This window comes from Furipterus horrens, unplaced genomic scaffold, assembly GCF_987537825.1.
Source record: "Furipterus horrens unplaced genomic scaffold, mFurHor1.1.pri manual_scaffold_2, whole genome shotgun sequence".
NCBI classification, from domain to species: Eukaryota; Metazoa; Chordata; class Mammalia; order Chiroptera; family Furipteridae; genus Furipterus; species Furipterus horrens.
Genome location: NW_028327172.1, coordinates 99,093,524 through 99,115,770, shown reverse-complemented (window position 1 = coordinate 99,115,770; position 22,247 = coordinate 99,093,524). Strand labels below are relative to the sequence as shown.

Below are 22,247 nucleotides of genomic sequence, written 5' to 3'. Positions count from 1 at the left end.
TAGCTGTTGCCCTGGCTGTTGTTCCCAGAACGAGTGGGTCTGCGGATGTTCTAGGTCTGTGGGGGCCCTTTAAATAGGCGGACTCTGCTGAGAGACAGGCAGTTTCTTCCCTCGCCCCAGCCCCCACTGGTTTGCATACTCAGAAGCAATGAGGCTTGATTTTCCCTAGCACTGGGACCGTGAGCTGCACAGTCTGGTCAGGAGCTGGGGGTGCTCCCCAGGTGTCCCTCCCCACTTTTTAAAATGTGTGACTGCGCTTTACGCCGGCTTGCCACTGCCACCGCTGCAGCCGCCACCACACCACATCCTCTCCACCTGGGCTCCACCCCTGCTACCTGTCTGGATGAGTATTTCTTCTTTATATTTTTGTTTGTTGGACTTCAATGCAGCTTGATTTTCTGGAACTTCTTTTGTCTCTAGTTTTGAGGTAGTTGTGTTCCTTCTTAGTTGTGGAGGGCGACCCAGTGTGTCTGTCTAGGCCTCCATCTTGGCTGGAAGTCTGTATGCAAAGGTTTTGAAGGTGGGCAAAAGAAAGTTGTTTTCAAAAGTATCAGAAGGAATTAGAACAAAATATTAACAGGAATTTATTTGTGGTGGCGACTGTCCCCCCCCACCCCACCCCATTCTTTGTGTCTTTTCTAAGTACTTCCATGCTTAAAATCCTTTCCTGGCTTCCCATGAGTCTCAGAACAGCATGAGATGTGGCTCCCAAGCCCTGCTTGGCCAGCCCTACGTGGAAGCCCCTTGAACCTGTTCTTGACCCACCCCCTTCTCACTCTGTGCTTCAAACGCAGGTTTTTTAAAACAATTGTGGTAAAATATAACATAAAATATATTGTTTTAACCTTTTTAAATGTGCCATTTATTGACAGCAAGTACATTCAGCGTTGTGTTACCATCACCACTATTCATCTCCAGAACTTTCCATCATCCCAAACAGAAACTGTACCCATTGAGTCCCCATTTCCACCTCCTTCCATCCTCTGGTAACATCTATTCTACTTCCTGTCCCTATGTATTTGCTTATTCTAAGAACCTCATGTAGGTGGTATTATACAATATTTGTCTTGTTTTCTCATTGATTTCACTTAGTGTAATGTTTTCATGGTTCATTCATTCTCTATAGCATGTAGCAGAATTCCATTCCACTTGCTGTTCACATAATATTCCACTGTATGTATACACCACATTTGTGTATTCATTCATCTATTGATGTACATTTGGTTGTTTTCACCCTTTGGCTGTTGTGAATAACACTGCTATGAACATGGGTGACAAGTGCCTGCTTGAGTTCCTGCTTCCAATTCTTTGGGGTTGTTGGGGAGGAAACATTTTCTTTCTAGGTCCTTTGGCTCATCTAGTAATCAAATTAACCTAAAACCAATTACCATGAGAAAAAAATAAGAATATGAAGGCCTGCAAGCAGTCAGACAATTGGGGCTCATATGCCATCCTGAACTAAGGAGAAGGGGTAGGAATCTGGGACTTCAAAGGGGAGAAAGGCACTTTACATGGAGATGGAAAAAAACAGATGTTTGCCATGCCCTGCAGAGAGAGTGGGACACAGAGGACTTTGCTCTCCAAGCCCTGCCTGGTTTCTTCACCACACCTAGTACTACTCTTTGTAGATCTCTCTGGTGGTGGGCTCTTCCTTTAAATAAATTGTTTTAGGCAGGTTAAGGGGAGATAAAAGGCTCAATTGTCTTCAGCCTGTCAGGGTGGCAAATTCTGGGAGACTCCTTCTGATCCCCATATAAAGTGTATATACCCAGAAGTGGAATTGATGGATTAAATGGTAATTCTATATTTAACTTTTTGAGTAACTACCAAACTTTTCCATGGTGGCTATTATCATTTTACACTCCCACTAGCAGTGCACAAGTGTTCCAATTTCTTCACATCCTCACTGACACTTGTTATTTTCTGTTTGTTTCTGTTGTGTTATAGTAGCTGTCTTAGTGGGTTGAAGTGATCAGATACAGACTTCCTATCAGATCCTCTACTCCAGCCCAGGGCTTTGCAACTGTTGATCCTTATGCCTGGATCTTGCTTCCTCCTCATCCTTTAGGACAGCGGTTCTCAACCTGTGGGTCATGACCCCTTTGGGGGTTAAATGACCCTTTCACAGGAGTCGCCTAAGACCATCGGAAAACACACATATAATTACATATTGTTCTTGTGATTAATCACTATGCTTTAATTATGTTCAATTTGTAACAATGAAAATACATCCTGCATATCAGATATTTACACTACAATTCCTAACAGTAGCAAAATTACAGTTATGAAGTAGCAATGAAAATAATTTTATGGTTGGGGGGTCACCACAACATGAGGAACTGTATTAAAGGGTCGCAGCATTAGGAAGGTTGAGAACCACTGCTTTAAGGGTTAGCTTAATTCTCGCTTCCCCTGCAAAGTCTTCTCTGTCCCTGAAAACTAAATTATTCTCCATTTAATCTCTTATTCTGTTCATTTCCTCCACAGCATTTGCCATACTTTGTATTTGTATAGTAAGTAATTGACTCTTAAAACTCCTGTTTGAAAAGGAAGAGTCCATGTTTGTGAGATCACCTTGTGAACCAAGTTCTGAGCTCAGTGCCCAGTCCACAATAGGAGCTCAGTCCTTAGTCACCTGCCTCATAAAGCCTTCCTTGGCTTGCCTGGTGCTCATGTTTATGACCAGCTGAGGCTGAAATGAATGCAGAATGATGGTGAAGGTGTTGTTGTGAGTAAACTTGCCAGCTGGTAAAGGGAAAATACACAACTTGTATTTTGAGCTGACTAAAAGAACATGATGCATTCAAGCTCTTTCCATTAAATTTCAGGCAGCCTCTAGGGAGTCAGGCAGCCAGCAGGGTGTTAAGAGTACATACATGCTCTTCCTACTTTAGATTTTATCCTGGCTGTGTTTCCTTCAACTGTAAAATGGAGAATTACCTACCTCCTATACTTGAGGAGAGTACGGTATTCTATGAGTTACTATGTATAACATGTTTAGAACAAGGCCTGGCACATTGAAAACTCTCAGTCAATGGTAGCTATTAGTTTTCACTCTGATGTTAGAGAGACACATGTAATAAACAAGGATTAAAGAGCTCTACCAATTGTTTCTTTCTTCTAGTTCTCAGAGATGGGTCTTGAAAGGAGCTGTTCATCTCTCTCTCTCTGACAGGTCCAAAATTAAGGGAGTTTTAAATCCTGGTTCTTAGCATTTCTCCAGGAGTGCCCTCTGGTTGTGTGTTCCAGAGGGGATCACCACAATCATCCACCCAACATTGCTCCAACAGAAGGACAGATGGGAGGCTCTGTTTCCCTCTGTGGAAGCCAAAGGGGCTGGGGATTCTCCCTCTTCAGTTGCTGGCAGCTAGAGCTTGGGTTTGTGATCCAAGCATGGGCAATTATGTATTTCTGCCTTGGAATCTTGAGTCTGGATAGATTCAGGCCTGGGCATAAGGTCACATAGAGACTCTCCTTGGCAGCTGTGGAAGATTAAAGGGTCCATGGTGTGACACCATTATCCAGTAATGCTGAATGTCGAGGGTTGATGATGCCTATGGTGGCATTCCAGGCAAATGGTGAATTTTTGTTTTTGTTCTTTTTGTTTGTTTGTTTTGTGACATGGCTATTTTGTGTTACATTGAGAAATTATACATAATAACAAAATCTAATAGGGATTCAGTAATTTTTAAATAAGTGTTTTATAGAGTTATAACTTATACTATACAACCCATCTATTTGAAGTGTACAATTCATTGATTTATAGTATATTCACAGAATCGTGCCACCATTACCAAAATCAAGTACGTATAGAACATTTTTATCACCCTTTGCCCCATAAAACCTGCACCCATTAGCAGTCACTCCCCTCTCCCCCTGCCTGCTTCAGTCAACATGGATCTTCATTTTTTGTTCCTATAGATGGCAAATTGTTCTTAAACCAGGATTTAAGCTGTCCCTTTCTTTCCTTGGAAGAAGGTTTCTGCTTTTAGGCTTGCATTAGTTACCTATTACTACAGAACAAATTATCCCAAAATTAACAGCTTAAAATAACATACAGTTATTTTCTCACGGTTTTTATAGAGTAGAAGCCCAGGTGCAGCCAAGCTGGATCCTCTGCTTTAGGATCTCTCATGATGCATCCGGTGTTGGTCAAGGCTACAGTCTTAACTGTAGGCTCAGCTGGGGAAGGATCTGCTTTCAAGCTCACTTATGTTGTTGCTGGCAGGACTCAGTTCCTTGAGGATTGTTGGACTAAGGACCTCATTTCCTTGCTGGCTGCTGTGTGGAGTCCACACTCAGTTCCTTACTTCATCAAAGCCTATGTGAGAATTTGCCAGCAAAACAAAAGTAAAAACCTTTTGTGATCTAATCATGGAAATTACATTCCCTCAATGTGGCTATATTCTTTTGGTTAGAAGCAAGTTACTCAAGGGGAGGAGATTATATAAGACCATGATTACTGGGAGGTGAGGTGCCTTGGGACCATCTTGGTGGCTGTACCAAAACTGTCCTGCAACTCTTCCATGAGTTTTGTAGGTTATTAAATATCTTTATAATGCATTTCTTTTGGCTTAGATAACCAGAACTGGTGACTCACTTGCATTCAGACCAATATACAAATGTTCATTAACTTAAGATGGAGTTATGACCTAATAACTACTTCGTAAGTTGGAAATATTGTTAACTCAAAAATGCGTTTAATACATCTAACCTACTGAGATCATAGCTTATCCTAGCCTATCTTAAATGTGCTCAGAGCACTTACATTAGCCTACAGTTGGGCAAATATCGTGAGTTTCATTTCAAGAGTAATTGCCCTTCTCTTCTCACTTGAAGCAGGAGACACAGACAGGTATTGTGTAGACCTGATGGGGTACAAAAACAAAAACAAAAATCCAACAGCTACTGGCAACACAATGCATTGTGTTGGTTGTTTATCCTCAAGATTCAATGCCTGACTGGGAACTGTGGCTCACCGCCTCTGCCCAGCATCATGGGGCAGTGTCGTACCACATATTGCTAGTACAGGAAAATATCATAATTTAAAGTACGGTTTCTACCGAATGTGCATCACTTTTGCATCATCATAAAGTCTAGAAATTAAGTCAAACCATCGCCAGTCAGGGGCCATCTGTACTTGCCCACTGTTCTGTAATTTTGTGAATCTGGTTTCTATTGATCTAGCTCCTTTCTCTGTGAGTTACTAACACTGCTAATTACTCCTTTTTTTTTTCTCTCTCTCTCTCTCAAAGTTATTGGTTCTGTGTCTGAATACTTTACTGCCTCAGAGCCAGTTGGCCAGCATCTATCAAAAACTAGTTTGTATGTTAATCTCCACAAAAATCATAGAGGAGAGGTTAGGAACCTCTCAAATTAGCCTCATCAAAATTTGAAAACTGAGTCCTGGTAATGGAACTGCTGATAAATTCTCATATTCAACCCAAGGTTTTTGCAGTTTATCCTCATTTGGCTATGACCAGAAGGTTGCTTTCTTTCTTAGAAGTTCTGTTGAATTTTAGTATCAGAAACCCAGTACCAACTAGCTTATACAAGAAAAGGGAATTTGTTGTTTCACATAACTAAGAGAACTACTGGGGAGGCTCACAGGATCAAAAGATCTGCAGAGCTCAGGACCTGCAGCCAGTGGCCCCATACAGGAAGCTTTCTCTGATGCTCTTGCTGACATCTCCATCATCTTCGTGTCTCCCTTTCTTGGCCTCATTCTTTACTTGCAGTCATGCCTCTGTATGTGACCTTTAGTTTATCAGCCAGGAGAGAAAGAAGGGTTGGGTCAGGTCCTTAGCCCCAATGCCAGGAAGATGAGATACTAAGCTAGGCCAGAAGAAGGACCATGAAAAACTACTGCTCAGTAAAGGCTGTGACTCAAGCCCATTGTCAGTGCCCCTGCTCCCTAGGCACAGACAGACCAACCATGTAAGTGATTGCTGTTATAGTCAAGATTCCAGAAAGGAAAAGACAGTGCCATCATCTGTGGTAAGGCCCTGCCTGGGAACCACAGACTGGAGGAATTGTTTTTGCCAGTGTTTTTCATGGAGTCTCAGTATTCATTTCATTGAACCCAAGGTCCGGTGTCTTAGTTCACTTGAAAAATAGGGTTACACTGAAATTTGCTGGAATTGATTTCACTTGTTCCATAACTACTTGACAGTTGAGAAAAAATTACTGTTAGAGACATGAAGACCAGGGATGACCAGAAAGTAGCTGCCCATTTCATGGGTTTAGAACCAAGGTTAAAGTAAATTAACAAAAGAGGCCAGAGCTTTTTATTACTACCACTTCCTGTGATTTATGGACAGATTATTGATTTTTGTTTTTAACCTTTCAAGTAAGGAATGATTTGTCAAATTTATGAAAACCACGTGTATTCAGAGACTTATCTCAGTGCCATAGGTAAGGCGTGTGTTTAGACCCATGGACTCTTGATCTTGGATTGAGATCAAGATCAGTCAGATTTGGTTTTTGGAAGAAGTAGTGTTGTGCTCCCTTTAAATATCTATACTGAAGGAAGGATTACCATGGGCTCCCCATAGGGAACTTGTCTTGATCTGAGACCATTCACAATTGCTCGGGGATGTCCTCACAGCAATGGTGTAGAATAAACTGCCTCATTCTGCCTACTTATAGCCTGGTTTAGGACTCTACCCCCAAGTAAGGAAGGAGCTCACTTCTAAATTTAAATTGCTATCCAATATTAAGGAAGACAGTAGGGTGTAGAGAAGTGAAGATGAAACTTATCCAATGTCTCCCAGAAGCAAAGGGGTATGTAGAAGGCAGGAACTCGGTTTTTGGTTCAGACAGATTTGGGTTTGACTCTTAGCAAAGACACCGCATAGCTTTGTGACATTGGGAAATTAGTTCAATTCTTTAAGCCTCTGTTTTCTCATCTGTAGAATGGGACTAATAATAATACAAAATGGGATTGTTTGATGTGGTCTCGTAAGATAATCCAAGAAAGACATTTAGCATTGTATGGACACATTGCTTGAAAATCACTATGGTAGTTGTAATAACCTCACGAATCATGATTTTTGGGATCCCTTCTGTGTCCATTTTCCACTATGCACGTAGAACCTCTGTTACAGAAACAGGGGAGTCCAAAAATCCCCAGAGTTTGCTGCTGGGGGATGGGGAGAAGTAAGCAGCTTTTCAAATGCTTCCACATGCCTGAGGCTGGTGGCTACTGTCTTTCTTATGCAAATGGATTTAATGCATCCAAAGCCTCAGGCAGATGGGAGGAGTCTTGAACCAGGGGATGGTATGGAAAGCACACAGAGCCTACGTAAGGGCCTGTGAATGGTCAGAACTGTTTGCAACGCCCACTGCGTCAGATGACGCAGTCAGGGATATATAAGCAGCTGCAGACATTTTAGACGGACTCAGACTCTCTGAGACTCTCTCAAGCTCTCGTTCGGGCTCTGGCTCTCACTGGCGCTCTGGCGCTCGGACTCTCTCAGACGCTCGCTCTGAGACTCTCTCAGACTCTCTCTCTGGCTCTCGCTCGTGCTCTCACTCTGGGACTCTCTCAAGCTCTCGTTCGGGCTCTGGATCTCACTGGCGCTGTGGCTCTCGCTCTCGCGCTCTGGCTCTGGCGCTCAGACTCTCTGGTGCGCTCGCACGCTCGCTCTCGCTCTCTCGCTCTCTCGTGTGCTCCCTCCACGTGGCTTGGTGAAGGGGCCTTCTCCATGTGGCTTGGAGAAGGGGTCTCCAGGCTGCTTTAAGAGGCTCTCGCCATGCAGTTTTGAGAAGGAGAGAAGATCCACGCAGTTTGCAGGAAGAAGGCAGTTTGCAAGGAGGCTGAGAATCCAGGTGGTTCTGCATTGAGAGCTGGAGGGCACCACAGCACAGAAAGGACCTCCCCAATCAGATTGAATGATTGGCAGCTGCTGGTAAAGCTGAACTGTGTTGGGAAAGTAGGGAAACGGTTTCTCTGACTTCCCTAAAACTAGCCTGGTTTGGAAGGGGGGGAGGCAAGGATATGTGTTTGTGGGTATTTTAAAGAGCATAAGACTTAACAACAGAAATCCGCAAATAACTAAATCTATATAACTGTTAAATAAACAATTCTTTTTCTTTTCACCAAACTCTGGTATTGAGAGTTATAATTTTGGCGGCGGGCAATCGGGCCCCTAACTAAAGAGCCCATGGGTTTGTTTTCAATTGGAGCAGCCCAGGGGTTCTGTAACACCTCTCCCAATTCTCCATAAACAGAGCAAACCACCACTAGGTAGCATGGGGTCTCTGGCAGAGACTTTAGACAGGACTAATGGGTTCATATGCAGGATTCCGCTCTCAGAGATCCAGTTCCTCAACTACAAAATGAGTAAAATGAGACAGTAACACAGGTTGTTAGGGTTAGAGATAATAATAAGCTCCACTGTAGGTTGGCTTTTAAAAAATTCCTCATCTGGCTATCTTTGCCAGCTCAGATCATAGTGATGGTTTAAGTGAAAACTTCTAGAAGACAAATCTCAGCTGTCCCTGATGTCAGTTTTTTCTTACTGGTTCTGAGCCAGACTTCTTTGCTTTTTGATCTGGACTAATATTCAAGCCAAGGTCTGCGGAGCCTTGATAATGGTCACTGCCACTTGGAAATATGCTCTTCGTATAACTTATTTTGGCATGGGTGCCAATTAAGAGGCAACAGAGAGATTAATCTCAGCGCCACTGAGAGTGGATGAGTAAGACTGACTCAAATGCACACTAATATGGTTGTGGTTTTGCATCAAGACTGGCAAGAAACCTTAGCAAATTAAAGATTTGTTCGATATAGAAAAAAATGATGGTCAAAGGTCAAAATTTCTTGAGAAAGTTCTCTCCATTTCTATCTGGTACTAGAAACCTACAAGTCAATAACAAGTCAGCATTTTCCCCAAGTTATTGATTCTTCACATTGCAGATTCTTCCCCTGACACTGTTTCATATGGGTTCCTATTCAGGAGGGAAAAAGCATGGGGGTGTTTAAAAGCTTAATGACATCTGCTGACATTCTCCCTGCTTGTTTCTTGCAGCCTACTTCTGCTTCCTCCTGACTGCTCTGGGTGTGACAGCTGGTGCCCATCGCTTGTGGAGCCACAGGTCCTATAAGGCCAAGCTTCCTCTGAGGATATTTCTGGCTGTCGCCAACTCCATGGCTTTCCAGGTGGGAATGGAGTAGACATTCCTCCACACACATTCTAGGCTCAGTGCTCAGGCCCCAAGTACTCCCTTCCTGTCCCAAGTTTTATCTCCTTGCAGCTTTATATACTATAAAATATCACCTGGGTACTTTGTGGCTCAAGACATGCTGAACTACAGAGGAGGAAAGGAGATTCCTTTCTCCAGAGTTCATGCCCTCAACATGCCCTGAAACCCCCTACTTTGTCCAGCTCTAATGAGAGCCAAGTTCTGTGCTGAGTATGGTATATGTGTATTGCATTTGATCCTTGCAGTAACCCCTTGGGTGGGTTAGATTTTGTGTGTGTTCCCATTTCACAGATGAGGAAACTAAGGCTTAATGAAAAGAATGTACTCAAATTATATGACTAAAAGAATAAACATCTAGGATAGGCAAATACAGGTCTGATACAAAGCCATTAGTCTTACAAAACACATTCCTGAGATTACTCTCTAAGTTTGCAGTGGAAAGTTTATTCAATAGGGAATTGGTAGACTCAGGACTTGAGTCTGATGGTTGATAGCTCTGAATCGCTTACTCATCTCCAGTTCTTTTGTTTGTAAAAATATGGATGTGACTTCACTCCTAGAGCTTTTATGAAACCATTGCAAAGAACTATAAAAGTGTAAGAGAGGGTCACCACTGCACTAGGGTTGGGCTATATTTTTTAGGACTATTCTGGTCCTAGACCATTTCCCACCTCCTTTGTCACTTTCTGAGCTGCTGGAATTTTGGAATCATCATGGATCTCTGTTTTCTCAGGCAGGGGGAGTGGGAACAACTTGTTTTCAAAGTTTTTGCCCATATATGAGTGCAGATGATTTCAGACCCTGTGAATTTTCACCCATTGGGAAGAAATGGCAATTCCCAAAGTGCCTTAGAGTCAAAGGAAACAAGTGGCCCAGGATCCCCTCTGTGACCCTCAGACATGCAAGTCACGTGACCACCTTTGCAATGGGTCTCCCATCCCTACAAGACAGCCTGACCCTAAGCATTTCTCTAAGTTGCTCTTGTGTCTAAGAATTCGAATCCCTGCTTCAGGCTTGCCTCCTACAATCTGAGTATTCATAAAGCAAATACGATCTAGCACAATATATCACATAGGGAACACAATTCATATTCTGAATACTTACTGGTTATAATTCAAGCACAATCAGGAATTAGAAGCAGGGTCCTAGGGGAGAAGCTGTTGTGCACAAAGGAGTGGTTGGCAGCTTCTTGGTTTCATGTTTTGTTCAGCACTGACAATGTGAACTATACTGCATTTTATTTTGACTTTAACCATCTTAGTTGGATGTTGCACTTTATTTATTATAACAATGAATTACAATAATTTAGAAACTCATTTCCTTAGGTCTTACATGCTATTTAGGACTTAACTCAATAATTTCATTTATTCTGTTCAAGCAATTTATTATTTTTAGCCTCCAGTTATACACTTGTATGGTTATAAAGCACCTCTATTACTGGAATCTTTTTTCAACATAAATAACTTGAAATTGAGAGCCTAAACCTTTTTTCCCCAGTGAAACTATTTGTTTATAGGTCAATTTTTGAGAACCTAAATTTTCTTAACAAAGCATCCCATAACAGAACATCACATGGTGATTTTAAATTTATTTTGGGGAGAAAGTACATTGTAGACCTGGGTCCTGGAATAAATTCTTGGCTCTGCCATTTGCTAAATGTAGGCCTTTGTGTAAGTCTGTTCCTTTATATGCAAAGGGGGAAGGGTAATAATACCTCATAGAGTTGTTGGGAGGGTGAAATAATGAATAAAAAATACCTAGATTATGACACCACTCAGTGAATACCATTCCCCCTCTTCTTTATTAGAATTGGTACGCCGTCTCATTCATTTCTGTATTTTAGTGCCATTCATAGAGGAAACACTCAGTGATTATGTGTTAAATGAATTAATAGTTTTTAAAAGCATTTTTAGAAATTTGAACTATGTCTACATTTCCAGGCCCACAAATATTTATTGAGTACCTGCTATGTGGTAAGCACAGTGGGTTTAATGATTAGCAAACACAGTCACAATCCTTGCCTTCACGGAATATTATAATAGTGGGATATTAGAATTCTCACAGTTTCCCAGTGGAAATGTCAGCGCTCCTGTGGGTCTGGGGTTTTATAACAATGTCACTTAGAACATAAGATCAGCATAGGGCCAGCTCCCATAATGTATGAGTGTCAGAGGGAAAGAGTGCAGTCAATCCAGACCACTTAACTTAAGGAAGAAAACTAATTGGAAATGTAAAAATGTGCTGTGATCTGCCATCTAGGGTACTGACCTAAATCCCTGTGTGAGAAACGCTCACAATAAAAACTGGGACACAGGACTTAAGCAGTAAAACGAGGCCTTTATTCACGAGTCTGCAGAGCCGGGCGCACCCTCACAGCCAGGAGAATGTGCGCCCCAAGTAGACAAAGGAACCTGGTTTTATAGTCTTAGCTTCCCCACCCTAACGCAACTAGTTTCCCCTCCCCTCTCCTCCTTCCCCGTTTCTCCATGACTGGATACTCCGGAGGTACAATCTAACGCGTTCATCTAAATGCCCCTATTGTGATTTGTGAATATGCTAATGTTATCCACTCCCTTCTCAGAGATCCTTTAATTATATTTGCCCTTTTGTTACCAATGACTTTGCTACTGGTTTGGGAGTCACTATGACCTTGTTTCTAACACCTGACTTAATGCAGAGTCATTGATTTAGTTTCCCTTTGATGTCACCCTAGGTTTTTAAAGATAGTTTCAAGGGTTCTCTTCTGCTTTATTCCATCAGAATGGTCATGCCTTTGGCCAAAATGGACAAATGGCATGGTTAGCTCTGAGGATCATCAGGGATTTTGCTAGATGCTGCAAACAAGATCTTGATAATCAAAAACGATCTCCTTAAAACTGGGACTGAAACATTTGAAATTCCCTTTTCTCTTTCTTTTGTAGAGGATGTATGTGCTGGGCAGGGAGCAGTAGTGGGAAAGGTGGAAGTACTTTTAGTCTGAAAAGGTGTCTTTTGTTTTTGTCTTTCGGTTTTCCTAGAGACTTCCTCTTAAATAGGGATTAAGTTCTTCAGTTCTTTCTGTGGAAAATCTCTTGTTATACAGGAGTTCTATTGATGAGGAGATAACAGGGGAGCATTCTATAGTCTCACGATTTGGTTTCAGTCTTGGTGGTGAGCCTGAGTTGGGTATTTCCCTTCCTACAGGTCAGTCAGGCTTTGGTAAAACCCAGTTGATAAGCACTGGTAAAATAGTTTCTTTTGAAGCCAGATCTTGCTAAGGAAAATAGAGAGCTCTACTCAGAGCTCACATTTCAAAATGGTACTTCTCTCCTTTTCCTGTTAGGAGAGTGAAGGGATTTTTCTAGCTATTTGTGGTGAGAGCCTGGTAGCGCTCTTGGAGGTAAAATTCATGTATGTGTGGAGCCCCCAGGGCTGGGCCCTCTTTGAGTTTCTAATTCTCAAGCTTGTCCACAGTCATTCATCAATGAAAGTAATTCATCGATTAAAGTTTAAGGTATTCCTTCCCATTCTGGCTTTTGCTCCTGGACCTCTGTGTATAGTAGGCTGTGATTTTCTGTAGCTGCCTGTATGTCTCTCTAGTTTTGGGGACAGCAGTTTGCCTGTGACCTCAATTCTTTAATGGATCTAAGAGAGCTGTTGATTTTCAGTTTTGGGGTTTTTTTTTCTCGTTGTGAAGATAAGAGTGATTAAATCCAAGCTCTTTGCATATCAGACCAGAAAGTGGAAGTTCCAGTGTGATCTGTGAATATATCAAGTAAATCACATGGTCATGGGCCATGAACCTTGGCAGGTATATAACAACAAAACAATAATTTTGAGTCTAACCACATATCAGCATTTCATTAAGTGCGTTAGCTATCTGACAATACTCTACATAAAGTAGATATTGCTATTGTCCTCATATAATAGGCAATATCAGTAACAGTGAAAGAAGGAGGCTATGGAATCTGAGCAAGGACATGGAGATTTAAGTGACAAAAGAGCAGCCAAGTGCAGGTGGCTTAACTCCTTAGGTCACCCTCTCACTGATGTTCCAATGCCTGCCCCAGCATCAAAGTGTACATTTATTCTTTCATTTTGCAAAAACACACATGCTTAATGTTGTTCCCTGCACTGGAGAATGAGACAGACAAGGTCCCTGTCCTCATAATGGGTACTTGTATATTGCAGGGGGAGAGAGTGAATAAATAAGCAAAAGAATGTGAAGAATTTAAATACACAATGTGATGAAGGGTAAAAGGGAGGCAGGTTCTTTAGAGAGGGCAGTCAGAGAAGACCTCGCTGATCAGGTGACATTAAAGCTGAGACGAGAGGGAGGGAACAGGTCGAGGAAGAGGATTGCAGACAGAAGCAGGAGCCAAAGCAAAGTGGAAACAAAGATGGTGAGTTCAAGGGAGAAAAGAACGGCCAGTATGGGCCGGTCCACATGAGTGTGGGAGATGCTCACAGAAGAGGCCAGAGTGGGGAACAGGGGCCTGACTGGTGCAGGACTGCCAGCCATACCAAGGAGTTTGGGTATTGTTTTAAAAGCCATGGGGGGGAATCTAATCAAGGAACAAGTATAAAGGACCCATAGACATGACCAACAGGGTAGGGGACTGACTGTGGGGGTGGGGAGGTGAGAGCAATGGGGGAAAAATTGGAACAACTGTAATTGAACAATAAAAGAAAAAAGAAAAAAGAAAAGAAAATGAAAGCCATGTCCCCACAGCACTGCAAGATTTTAGTCGGGGTAGTGACGTGGCCTACTCTATTCCAAGGGCATAAGAAAGCCTCAGAGCACAGTCATGAGAGGCCAGAGATTTTGGTGCCAGATTCACAATCATAGACCAGCCCCCTGGGGCTCTGTGGGTGTGTATGTCAAAGATGGAGGCTTGGCTATGAGGCAATGCTGATGAGGATGGCTAGGGTATTAGTAGCAGCATGTAGTAGCAGCTGGTTAGGAGAGGAAAGTACCAGACAAAGACTACTACAGGCTCAAGAATCCATAGCCTTATGGGGCAGTCTACGCAGGTTCTAACCCTCCCTGCAGGTGTCCTGTTTCCGTGTTTTCCACCTTTCCTAACCACAAGCCTAAGCTTCAGAGGTACAGCCTTTCTTTAGCATAACCAGGTCCGCCTTCCTCTTTTCAGGATGGGTGGATGTTGCTGGTTTCCTCCTCGGGTGTAAACAGGCAGCAGCAGGAGTGGCCCTGGCCCTGGAGTCCTGAGAAGCCTTCCTGGTGTGGTTTTGGAAGATAGCTTGCAGGCCATGCGTCACAATATCTCCTTCCATAGCATTTTGCCCCCTTGGCACATTTGGAAGTCAAGTGAAAAAAACAAATAGGTTGGCCATCTTTGAGCAACTTCTCTGCTCATGATGATGGTGATTGGTGGATTCATTAAAGCATTATTGTTATATATACATACTGCTCTGTAACTCCAGTGTTGGCAGTATTAGTGGAGACTCTGGCAGATGACGAGGTGAAGGTGAGAGAGAGAGGGAGAGAGAGAGAGAGAGAGAGAGAGAGACAGAGAGAGAGAGAGAAACTCTTCTGAGCCTGCTGCAGGAGGCACACAGTATTTTGGCATTTTCTGTCTGTGCTTACCTGTCAGGATTAACTACACTTCCTGCCAATAAAAACATACATTTTAAGGTAGAGGTTGACATGGCCCCAGGCCCCCAAATGCCTCACTTATTTCTTTGTTGTGGGTATAGGTCAGTGAAAGCATGTGAGATGAGTGAAATCACCTCAAAGGAATGAACAGGTGATAGCCTGGGAGCCTGAGAAAAGAAAGTGGCTCTGTACATGGACACACCAACTAGCGGTGTTACAGAACCCCTGGGCTGCTCCAGTTGAAAACAAACCCACGGGCTCTTTAGTTAGGGGCCCGATTGCCCGCCGCCAAAATTATAACTCTCAATACCAGAGTTTGGTGAAAAGAAAAAGAATTGTTTATTTAACAGTTATATAGATTTAGTTATTTGCGGATTTCTGTTATTAAGTCTTATGCTCTTTGAAACACCTATAAACACATATCCTTGCCTCCCCCCCTTCCAAACCAGGCTAGTGTTAGGAAAGTCACAGAAACCGTTTCCCTACTTTCCAAACACAGTTCAGCTTTACCAGCAGCTGCCAATCATTCAATCCTGATTGGGGAGGTCCTTTCTGTGCTGTGGCGCCCTCCAGCTCTCAATGCAGAACCACCTGGATTCTCAGCCTCCTTGCAAACTGCCTTCTTCCTGCAAACCGCGTGGATCTTCTCTCCTTCTCAAAACTGCATGGCGAGAGCCTCTTAAAGCAGCCTGGAGACCCCTTCTCCAAGCCACATGGAGAAGGCCCCTTCACCAAGCCACGTGGAGGGAGCACACGAGAGAGCGAGAGCGAGAGAGCCCGAGAGCTAGAGTGAGAGCCCGAGTCAGAGCACCAGAGCGAGAGCGCGAGCCAGAGAGAGTCTCCGAGAGCGAGCGTCTGAGCTAAAATGTCTGCAGCTGCTTATATATCCCTGACTGCGTCATCTGACGCAGTGGGCGTCGCAAACAGTTCTGACCATTCACAGACCCTTACGTAGGCTCTGTGTGCTTTCTCCATACTGTCCCCTGGTTCAAGACTCCTCCCATCTGCCTGAGGCTTTGGATGCATTAAAGCCATTTGCATGAGAAAAACAGTAGCCACCAGCCTCAGGCATGTGGAAGCATTTGAAAAGCTGCTTACTTCTCCCCATCCCCCAGCAGCAAACTCTGGGGATTTTTGGACTCCCTTGTTTCTGTAACAGCGGGGCTGGCCTGTCTCTCATGTTACCCTCCACAAATATTACAAGAACTATGTAGATATTACACTCTTTGTACAACAGATGTATTCCCTTAGCATTTCAATATGATTAGATTTTAGGAAACAAAAAATATGTATACTATAAAGTCACTCAGAGAGTTTTTATTTTAAGAAATACTTGGTAGAGTGTATTTTTGTAAACAAATAGTTACCAGATTTTATGTTAATATGACTCCACATCTATATTGAAAGAAAGGTACACTTGTTTAAAATGAATTCCATGGCAGTCTTGTTAATTTGGAAGCTGTTCTGAAACATATATTCAAGCTAAATGTTTCACTCTGCCTTCTTTTCATACTGATCTTTAGAAGCGTTCAGACACCTCTTTAACCGTGCTCTATCCCCTGCCAATCTCTTCCTTTCCTAGAACCACAGAAGGTTGGAGCTGGGGGACCTTAGAAGCAAGTCTTATCCCTTTTCTAACAACTGAAGAAACTAAGGCCCAAATTCCTGCGCTTATTTTTGTTTATTTTTTCACATTGTCTCTAAAAATGTTTATGGGAGTTGAAGGAGCCTGTGTTGCTATGCAATTCCCTGACAAGCTATTTCTTCCTGTACCTGCCACCAACCATTTGGGCTATGATAGTAGTTATCACTGCTTATTCTTTTCCCATTGCTCTCCTGCCAGATACTCTTACATTACTGCTTTCTAGGTTTTCCAGCCCACTGATTATTTTGCATTTTATATTATTTCTCCCCCAGCTGCCTTCATTTGCATTTTTCCTAAACCAAACCTCATTGTGATCATTTCTGTTCATATTTCTAACCTCTTTAGATACACCTGTGTTATTTCTCTGGTCTCAAAGATGTCTGCAGAACCTCTTAATCTGTTGCCAATCAACAATGTTATTAACAAAATGTGTACGCCTTGTTCCAGTCATTAATGAGGATGCTAAAGAAAACCACTAGATCTAACAGATACATTGGGGCCTCCATTAGTTGCCTCCCTCCTTCCCCTCCTCCTCCTCCTCCTCCTCCTCCTTTGCCTCCCCTGATCCCCCTCCTCCCCCTCATTAGATATTGAGCTCTTTTTCTTTTTCCTTTATTTTAGATTTTATTTATTTATTTTTAGAAAGAAGGGAAGAGAGGAAGAAAGAGGGGGAGAAAAATATCAATTGTTTGCCTCTCATGTGCACCCCAATGGGGTACCAAACCTGAAACTGATGACCTTTCCCTTTTGGGGGTCGACCCCCCAACCAACTGAGCCACACTGGTGAGGGCTGGAGCAGTTTTTCATCTTTGGTCCTTGTTTATCAGAGTTCAGGCTTTTCAATCCTCCTGCATAGTTTCTACTAGCACCGACCAGAGGTCTTGTCACAGGAATGTTTCAGGGATGTTATTTTACATGCTTTTACTAAGCAACAGAGATATAATAGCTATGAAGCCATTGAATCAACCATTTTAATTAACAGTAAGATTTACAGAATTTTGTATGAGGAAGGAAATTAGTAGTCTTTTAAAATATATATATTTTATTGATTATGCTATTACAGTTGTTCCAATTTTCCCCCTTTGCACCCCTCCACCCAGTAGCCCCATTCCCTCCACATCTCCCACTTAGTTCATGTCCATGGGTCATGCATATATGTTCTTTGGCCTCACCCTTTTCTATACTGTTCTTAACATCCCCATGTCTATTTTGTACCAACCAGTTATACTTCTTAATCCCTGCACCATTTCCCCATTTCTCCCCTTTCCCCCTCCCATCTGATAACCCTCCAAATGATCCCCTTACCTATGATTCTGTTCCTGTCCTGGTTGTTTGCTTAGTTTGGATTTAATTATTGATAGTTGTGATTTTATTGCCATTTTAATGTTCACAGTTTTGATATTCTTTTTGTTATATAATTCCTATTAGCATTTCATATAATAAGGCTTGGTGATGATGAACGCCTTTAGCTTTACCTTGTTTGGGAAGCACTTTATCTGTCCTTCCATTCTAAATGATAGCTTTGCTGGATAGAGTAATCTTGGTTGTTGGTTCTTGCTTTTCATCACTTTAAATACTTCTTGCCAGCCCCTTCTTGCCTGCAAAGTTTGTATTGAGAAATCAGCTAATAGTCTTCTGGGAACTCCTTTGTAGGTAACTCTGTGCTTTTCTCTTGCTGCTTTTAAGATTCTCTCTTTATGTTTAGCCTTTGGTATTTTAATTATGTTGTGCCTTGGTGTGGTTCTCTTTGGGTCCAACTTGTTTGGGATTTTCTGTGCTTCCTGGACTTGTATGTCTATTTCCTTTGCCAAATTAGGGATGCTTTCCTTCATTATTTTTTCAAGTAAGTTTTCAATTTCTTGTTCTTCCTCTTCTCCTCGCATCCCTATGATTCGAATGTTGGCACTTTTGGAGGTGTCCCAGAGTCTTCTTATTTTCTCCTCTTTTTTTTGAATTCTTGTTTCTTCATTCTGTACTAGTTGACTGTTTATTTCTTCCTTATGTTCCAGTCCATTGATTTGAACCCCAGCTTCCTTCCCTTACCTGTTGGTTTTCTGTGGGTTTTTCTTTATTTCACTTAATGTAGCCTTCATTTCTTTCCTTATGCATTTGCCATACTCAATCATTTATCTGACCATCCTTATCACCAGTGTTTTGAACTCTACATCTGATAGGTTGGCAATATCCTTTTTGATTAGTTATTTTTCTGGAGTTTTGATCTGTTCTTTAATTTGGGCCATACTTCTTTGTCTCTTCAATTTGCTAGCCTCCTGTGTTTGTTTCTGTGTATTATGTGGAGCTACTGCACCTGTTACGTTGTAAGGGGAAGAGCCTTAGACATTTGTCACTGCGTGGTAACCCGTTTCACCACCTTGTGGCGTTGTATGTGGGGGAGGGGTCAGAGAGGGAACAATGCCGCTTGCTCAGCACTCACCCCTTTTCCAGTCACTTCACCCACTTCCCATGTGTGACTGGTGCCACTCTAGCTATTGCCCTGATATTGGTTCCCAGAGAGGATGGGTTTGCACACATTCTAGGACCATGGGGGCCCTCTAAATGGACCCTCCTGAGACACAAGCAGCTTCTTTTGCTGTCCCAACCCCCACTTGTTTTCACAGCAAGAAGCTATTGGGCTTATTTTCCTGGCACTGGCACTGTGAGCTTCATGGTGTAGCCTGGGGCTGATATTGCTCCCCAGGTGTCCATTGCCACTTTTATCTGCCACATGTGAATATGAGACCACTCTTTCTGCTGGTACAGCCACTGCCTTGCTCCTGCCTTGCTTCTGCCACACTGCATCCTCTCCACCCTGTCTCCACCCCTCTTACCCTTCTGGATGAATATGACTTCTTTAAATCTTGGTGGTTGGACTTCCATACAGTTCAATTTTCTGGCAGTTCTAGTTGTTTTTGTTTTGAGGTAGTTATAATCCTTCTTATGGTTGTGCGAGGAGGTAAAGCATGTCTACCTATGCCTCTATTTTGGCTGGAACTCCTCTCTATGGGAAGTTTTCTTTCATTATTTTTCAAATAAGTTTTCAACTTCTTACTCTTCATTTTCTCCTTCTGGCACCCCTATGATTCGGATGATGATGCATTTAAAGAAGTCCTAGAGGTTCCTTAGCCTATCCGTTTTTTTGAGTTCTTTTTTCTTCCTGCTATTCTGACTGAATGCTTTTTACTTCCTTGTGTTTCAAATTGTTAATTTGATTCTCGGCTTCATCGCCTCCATGGTTAATTTCCTGTAGATTTTTCTTTATTTCACTTAATGTAACCTTCTTTTCTGCCTGGGTCTTTTTTATGCTGTTGTAGTATGCAAGGAGTTCCTTGACCATCCTGATAACCAATGTTTTGAACTCTGCATCTGATTAGTTGCTCATATCCACTTTCTGGAATTTTATTCTCTTCTTTCATTTGGGCCATATTTCTTGGTCTCCTCAATTTGGCAGCCTCCCTGTGTTTCTTTCTATATATTTGGTAGAGCTGCTTTGACTCCCTGTCTTAGTAGTATGGCCTATTATAGAAAAGCATACTGGTAAGTTGGGTGGAGATGGAGCCTTAGGTAATCACCAGGGCAGGGCAACCCATGTCGCTGTTCTGTGGCTCAGTATAGGGTAGGGCTCAGAAAAGGGACAGTGCTGTTGCCTGGCCTCTGGAGTTTTGCCCTGGAGGAAGCTGTCTCCTGGCACTCATCTTGTTGCCAGTCACTTTACTTTCTCCCCATATGCCACTGGCATCTTTCCAGTTGTTGCCCTGGTGCTGAATCCCAGAGAATATGGATCTGTTTGAGTCCTAAGTCCTTGCAGGCCTTTTAAGAGCAATCTCTTAAGAATCTTGCAGTTTCTTCTGCCGCCCCAACTGGTTTTTATAGCCACAAGTTAAGGGGATGTCTTTCTGGTGCTAGAGCCCTGGGTTGGGTGGTGTGGTGTGGGGCTGGGGTTGCTCGCTCCCAAGTTATCCCTCCTGATTTTTATCTACCGCACATGGATGTGGAACCTCCCATATCCATCTCTGGGCACTCTGCATCTCCACCCTTCTCCACCACTCCACACCTCTTTGTGCCTCTCTACTTCTCTGAGCCTCTCCAAGTCTCTGCCCCTCTTACCTGTCTGGATGAATGTGGCTTCTTTAAATCCTTGGTTGTTGGACTTCCACACAGCTCGGTTTTCTGACAATTCTGGGTGATATTTGTTTTGTAGTCTAGTTATATTTTTTGTTATAGTTTTTCAAGGAGGCAGGGCATGTTTACCTACACATTCATCTTGACTGGAAGTCAAAAATTTGTATTCTTGCTTTTAAAAACATTTAAAAGGTAGACACATAGGATTGTTTTTATTGTCTACTGACTCTTTTTTGTTTAAGATTTCATTCATTTATATTTATTTTTTAAATGATTTTATTAAATTTTTTCTTATTAGAGGGAAAGGGAGGGAGAAAGAGAGGTAGAGAAACATCAGTGTGAGAGAGAAACATTGATTGGCTGCCTGTCACACATGCCCCAACTGGGGGCTGGGCCTGCAAGCCAGGCATGTGACCTAACTGGAGTGGTGCTAGCAACCTTTTGCTCTGTAGGGCAGCACCCAACCAACTGAGCTGTGCTGGCCAGGGCTATCTGTTTACTTTTAGAGAGAGGTGTTGGGAGGGAGAAAGAGAGGGAAAGAAACATCAATTGGTTGCATCTTGCATGCCCCCAACTGGGGACCTGTTCCTCAGCTCAGGCATGTGCCCTGACTGGGTATCGAATATGCCACCTTTTGGTTTGTGGGACAATGCCCTACCCACTGAGCCATACCAGTCAGGGCCTATTGACTTTTCTATAGCTTTTTGTATAAATTTGCTGGTTAATTCTCTTTGAAGGTAAAGGTGCATAAACCATTTGTGAGGAACACAATACATGTATAAGAAATGGTCCTTGTCATGAGAAGCTGATGATCTAATAGAGCTAGTTAGACTTAGGTATAATAAATAGGGACCTTCATAAGATAGTGTGGAGTTAAATTGCTCAAAAACTTCATACCTACTCTTGTGACTGCAGAGATATGAATATGGTATTAGGATAAAGCCTAATGCAGAAGGAGAGTTTTTAGCTGAAACTTGAAAGGTAAAAAGGATTTGCATATGCAAGGAAGAAAGGGGAAGAAGGAGGAATAATCATGACATATTATATGGGTCCCTACATTCTTACATGATCAGTCTGAATAATGAAGGATACTGATGGGGTGTAGTGCGTTGCAGATCCAGGTACCTGCACTGCTTTCTCACTAGATGTCTCTCACGCATCTCAAAAGTTAATGTGCCCAAGGCCAAAAACTGTGACTCTTCCCTCATCCCTCAAACTACTTCTCTCCTAATTTTCCCCACCAGAAATTTGAGTGTCATTCACTGTTTCTCAATTTTCCTAACCATCCCTCATCCAATCTTTTAGCCAATCTCTTCTACTGCTAAATTATATCTTAAACCTGCATGCTTCTCATCTTTGCCATCCTCAAATCCAAGCCATGATCATTTCTTGCCTAGATTACTACAAAAGCCTCATAAACTGGTCTTCCTCCTTCAACACTTGCCTCTCTCCATACTACAACTAGAGAAAGCTTATTAAAAATTCAGTTTTCTGACAAGAATAAAAATCTTTCAGTGGCTTACTGTTGTATTTGGAATGAAATCCAGCCTTTTTATTGTGACCTAGAAGGCCCTGCATGATCAGGCTTTTGCTCACCAGTGTAGTTTCCACCCTAATTGCATGTCCTTCCATACAACTCTGACAATAACCCCCAAATGAGTGTCAGATCCTACAAGTTAA

At 42.5% G+C, this 22,247-nt stretch overlaps 1 protein-coding gene across 1 annotated transcript in view; it reads left to right on the top strand.

Annotated features, from left to right (window-relative positions):
* The window catches only part of SCD5 (stearoyl-CoA desaturase 5), a 207,217-nt gene that overhangs the window by 124,848 nt on the left and 60,122 nt on the right, over positions 1 to 22,247 (top strand). The window contains exon 2 of the mRNA XM_090267912.1: positions 9,033 to 9,163. Coding sequence (XP_090124038.1) covers positions 9,033 to 9,163 — 131 coding nt within the window. The remainder of the gene's footprint in view (positions 1 to 9,032; positions 9,164 to 22,247) is intronic.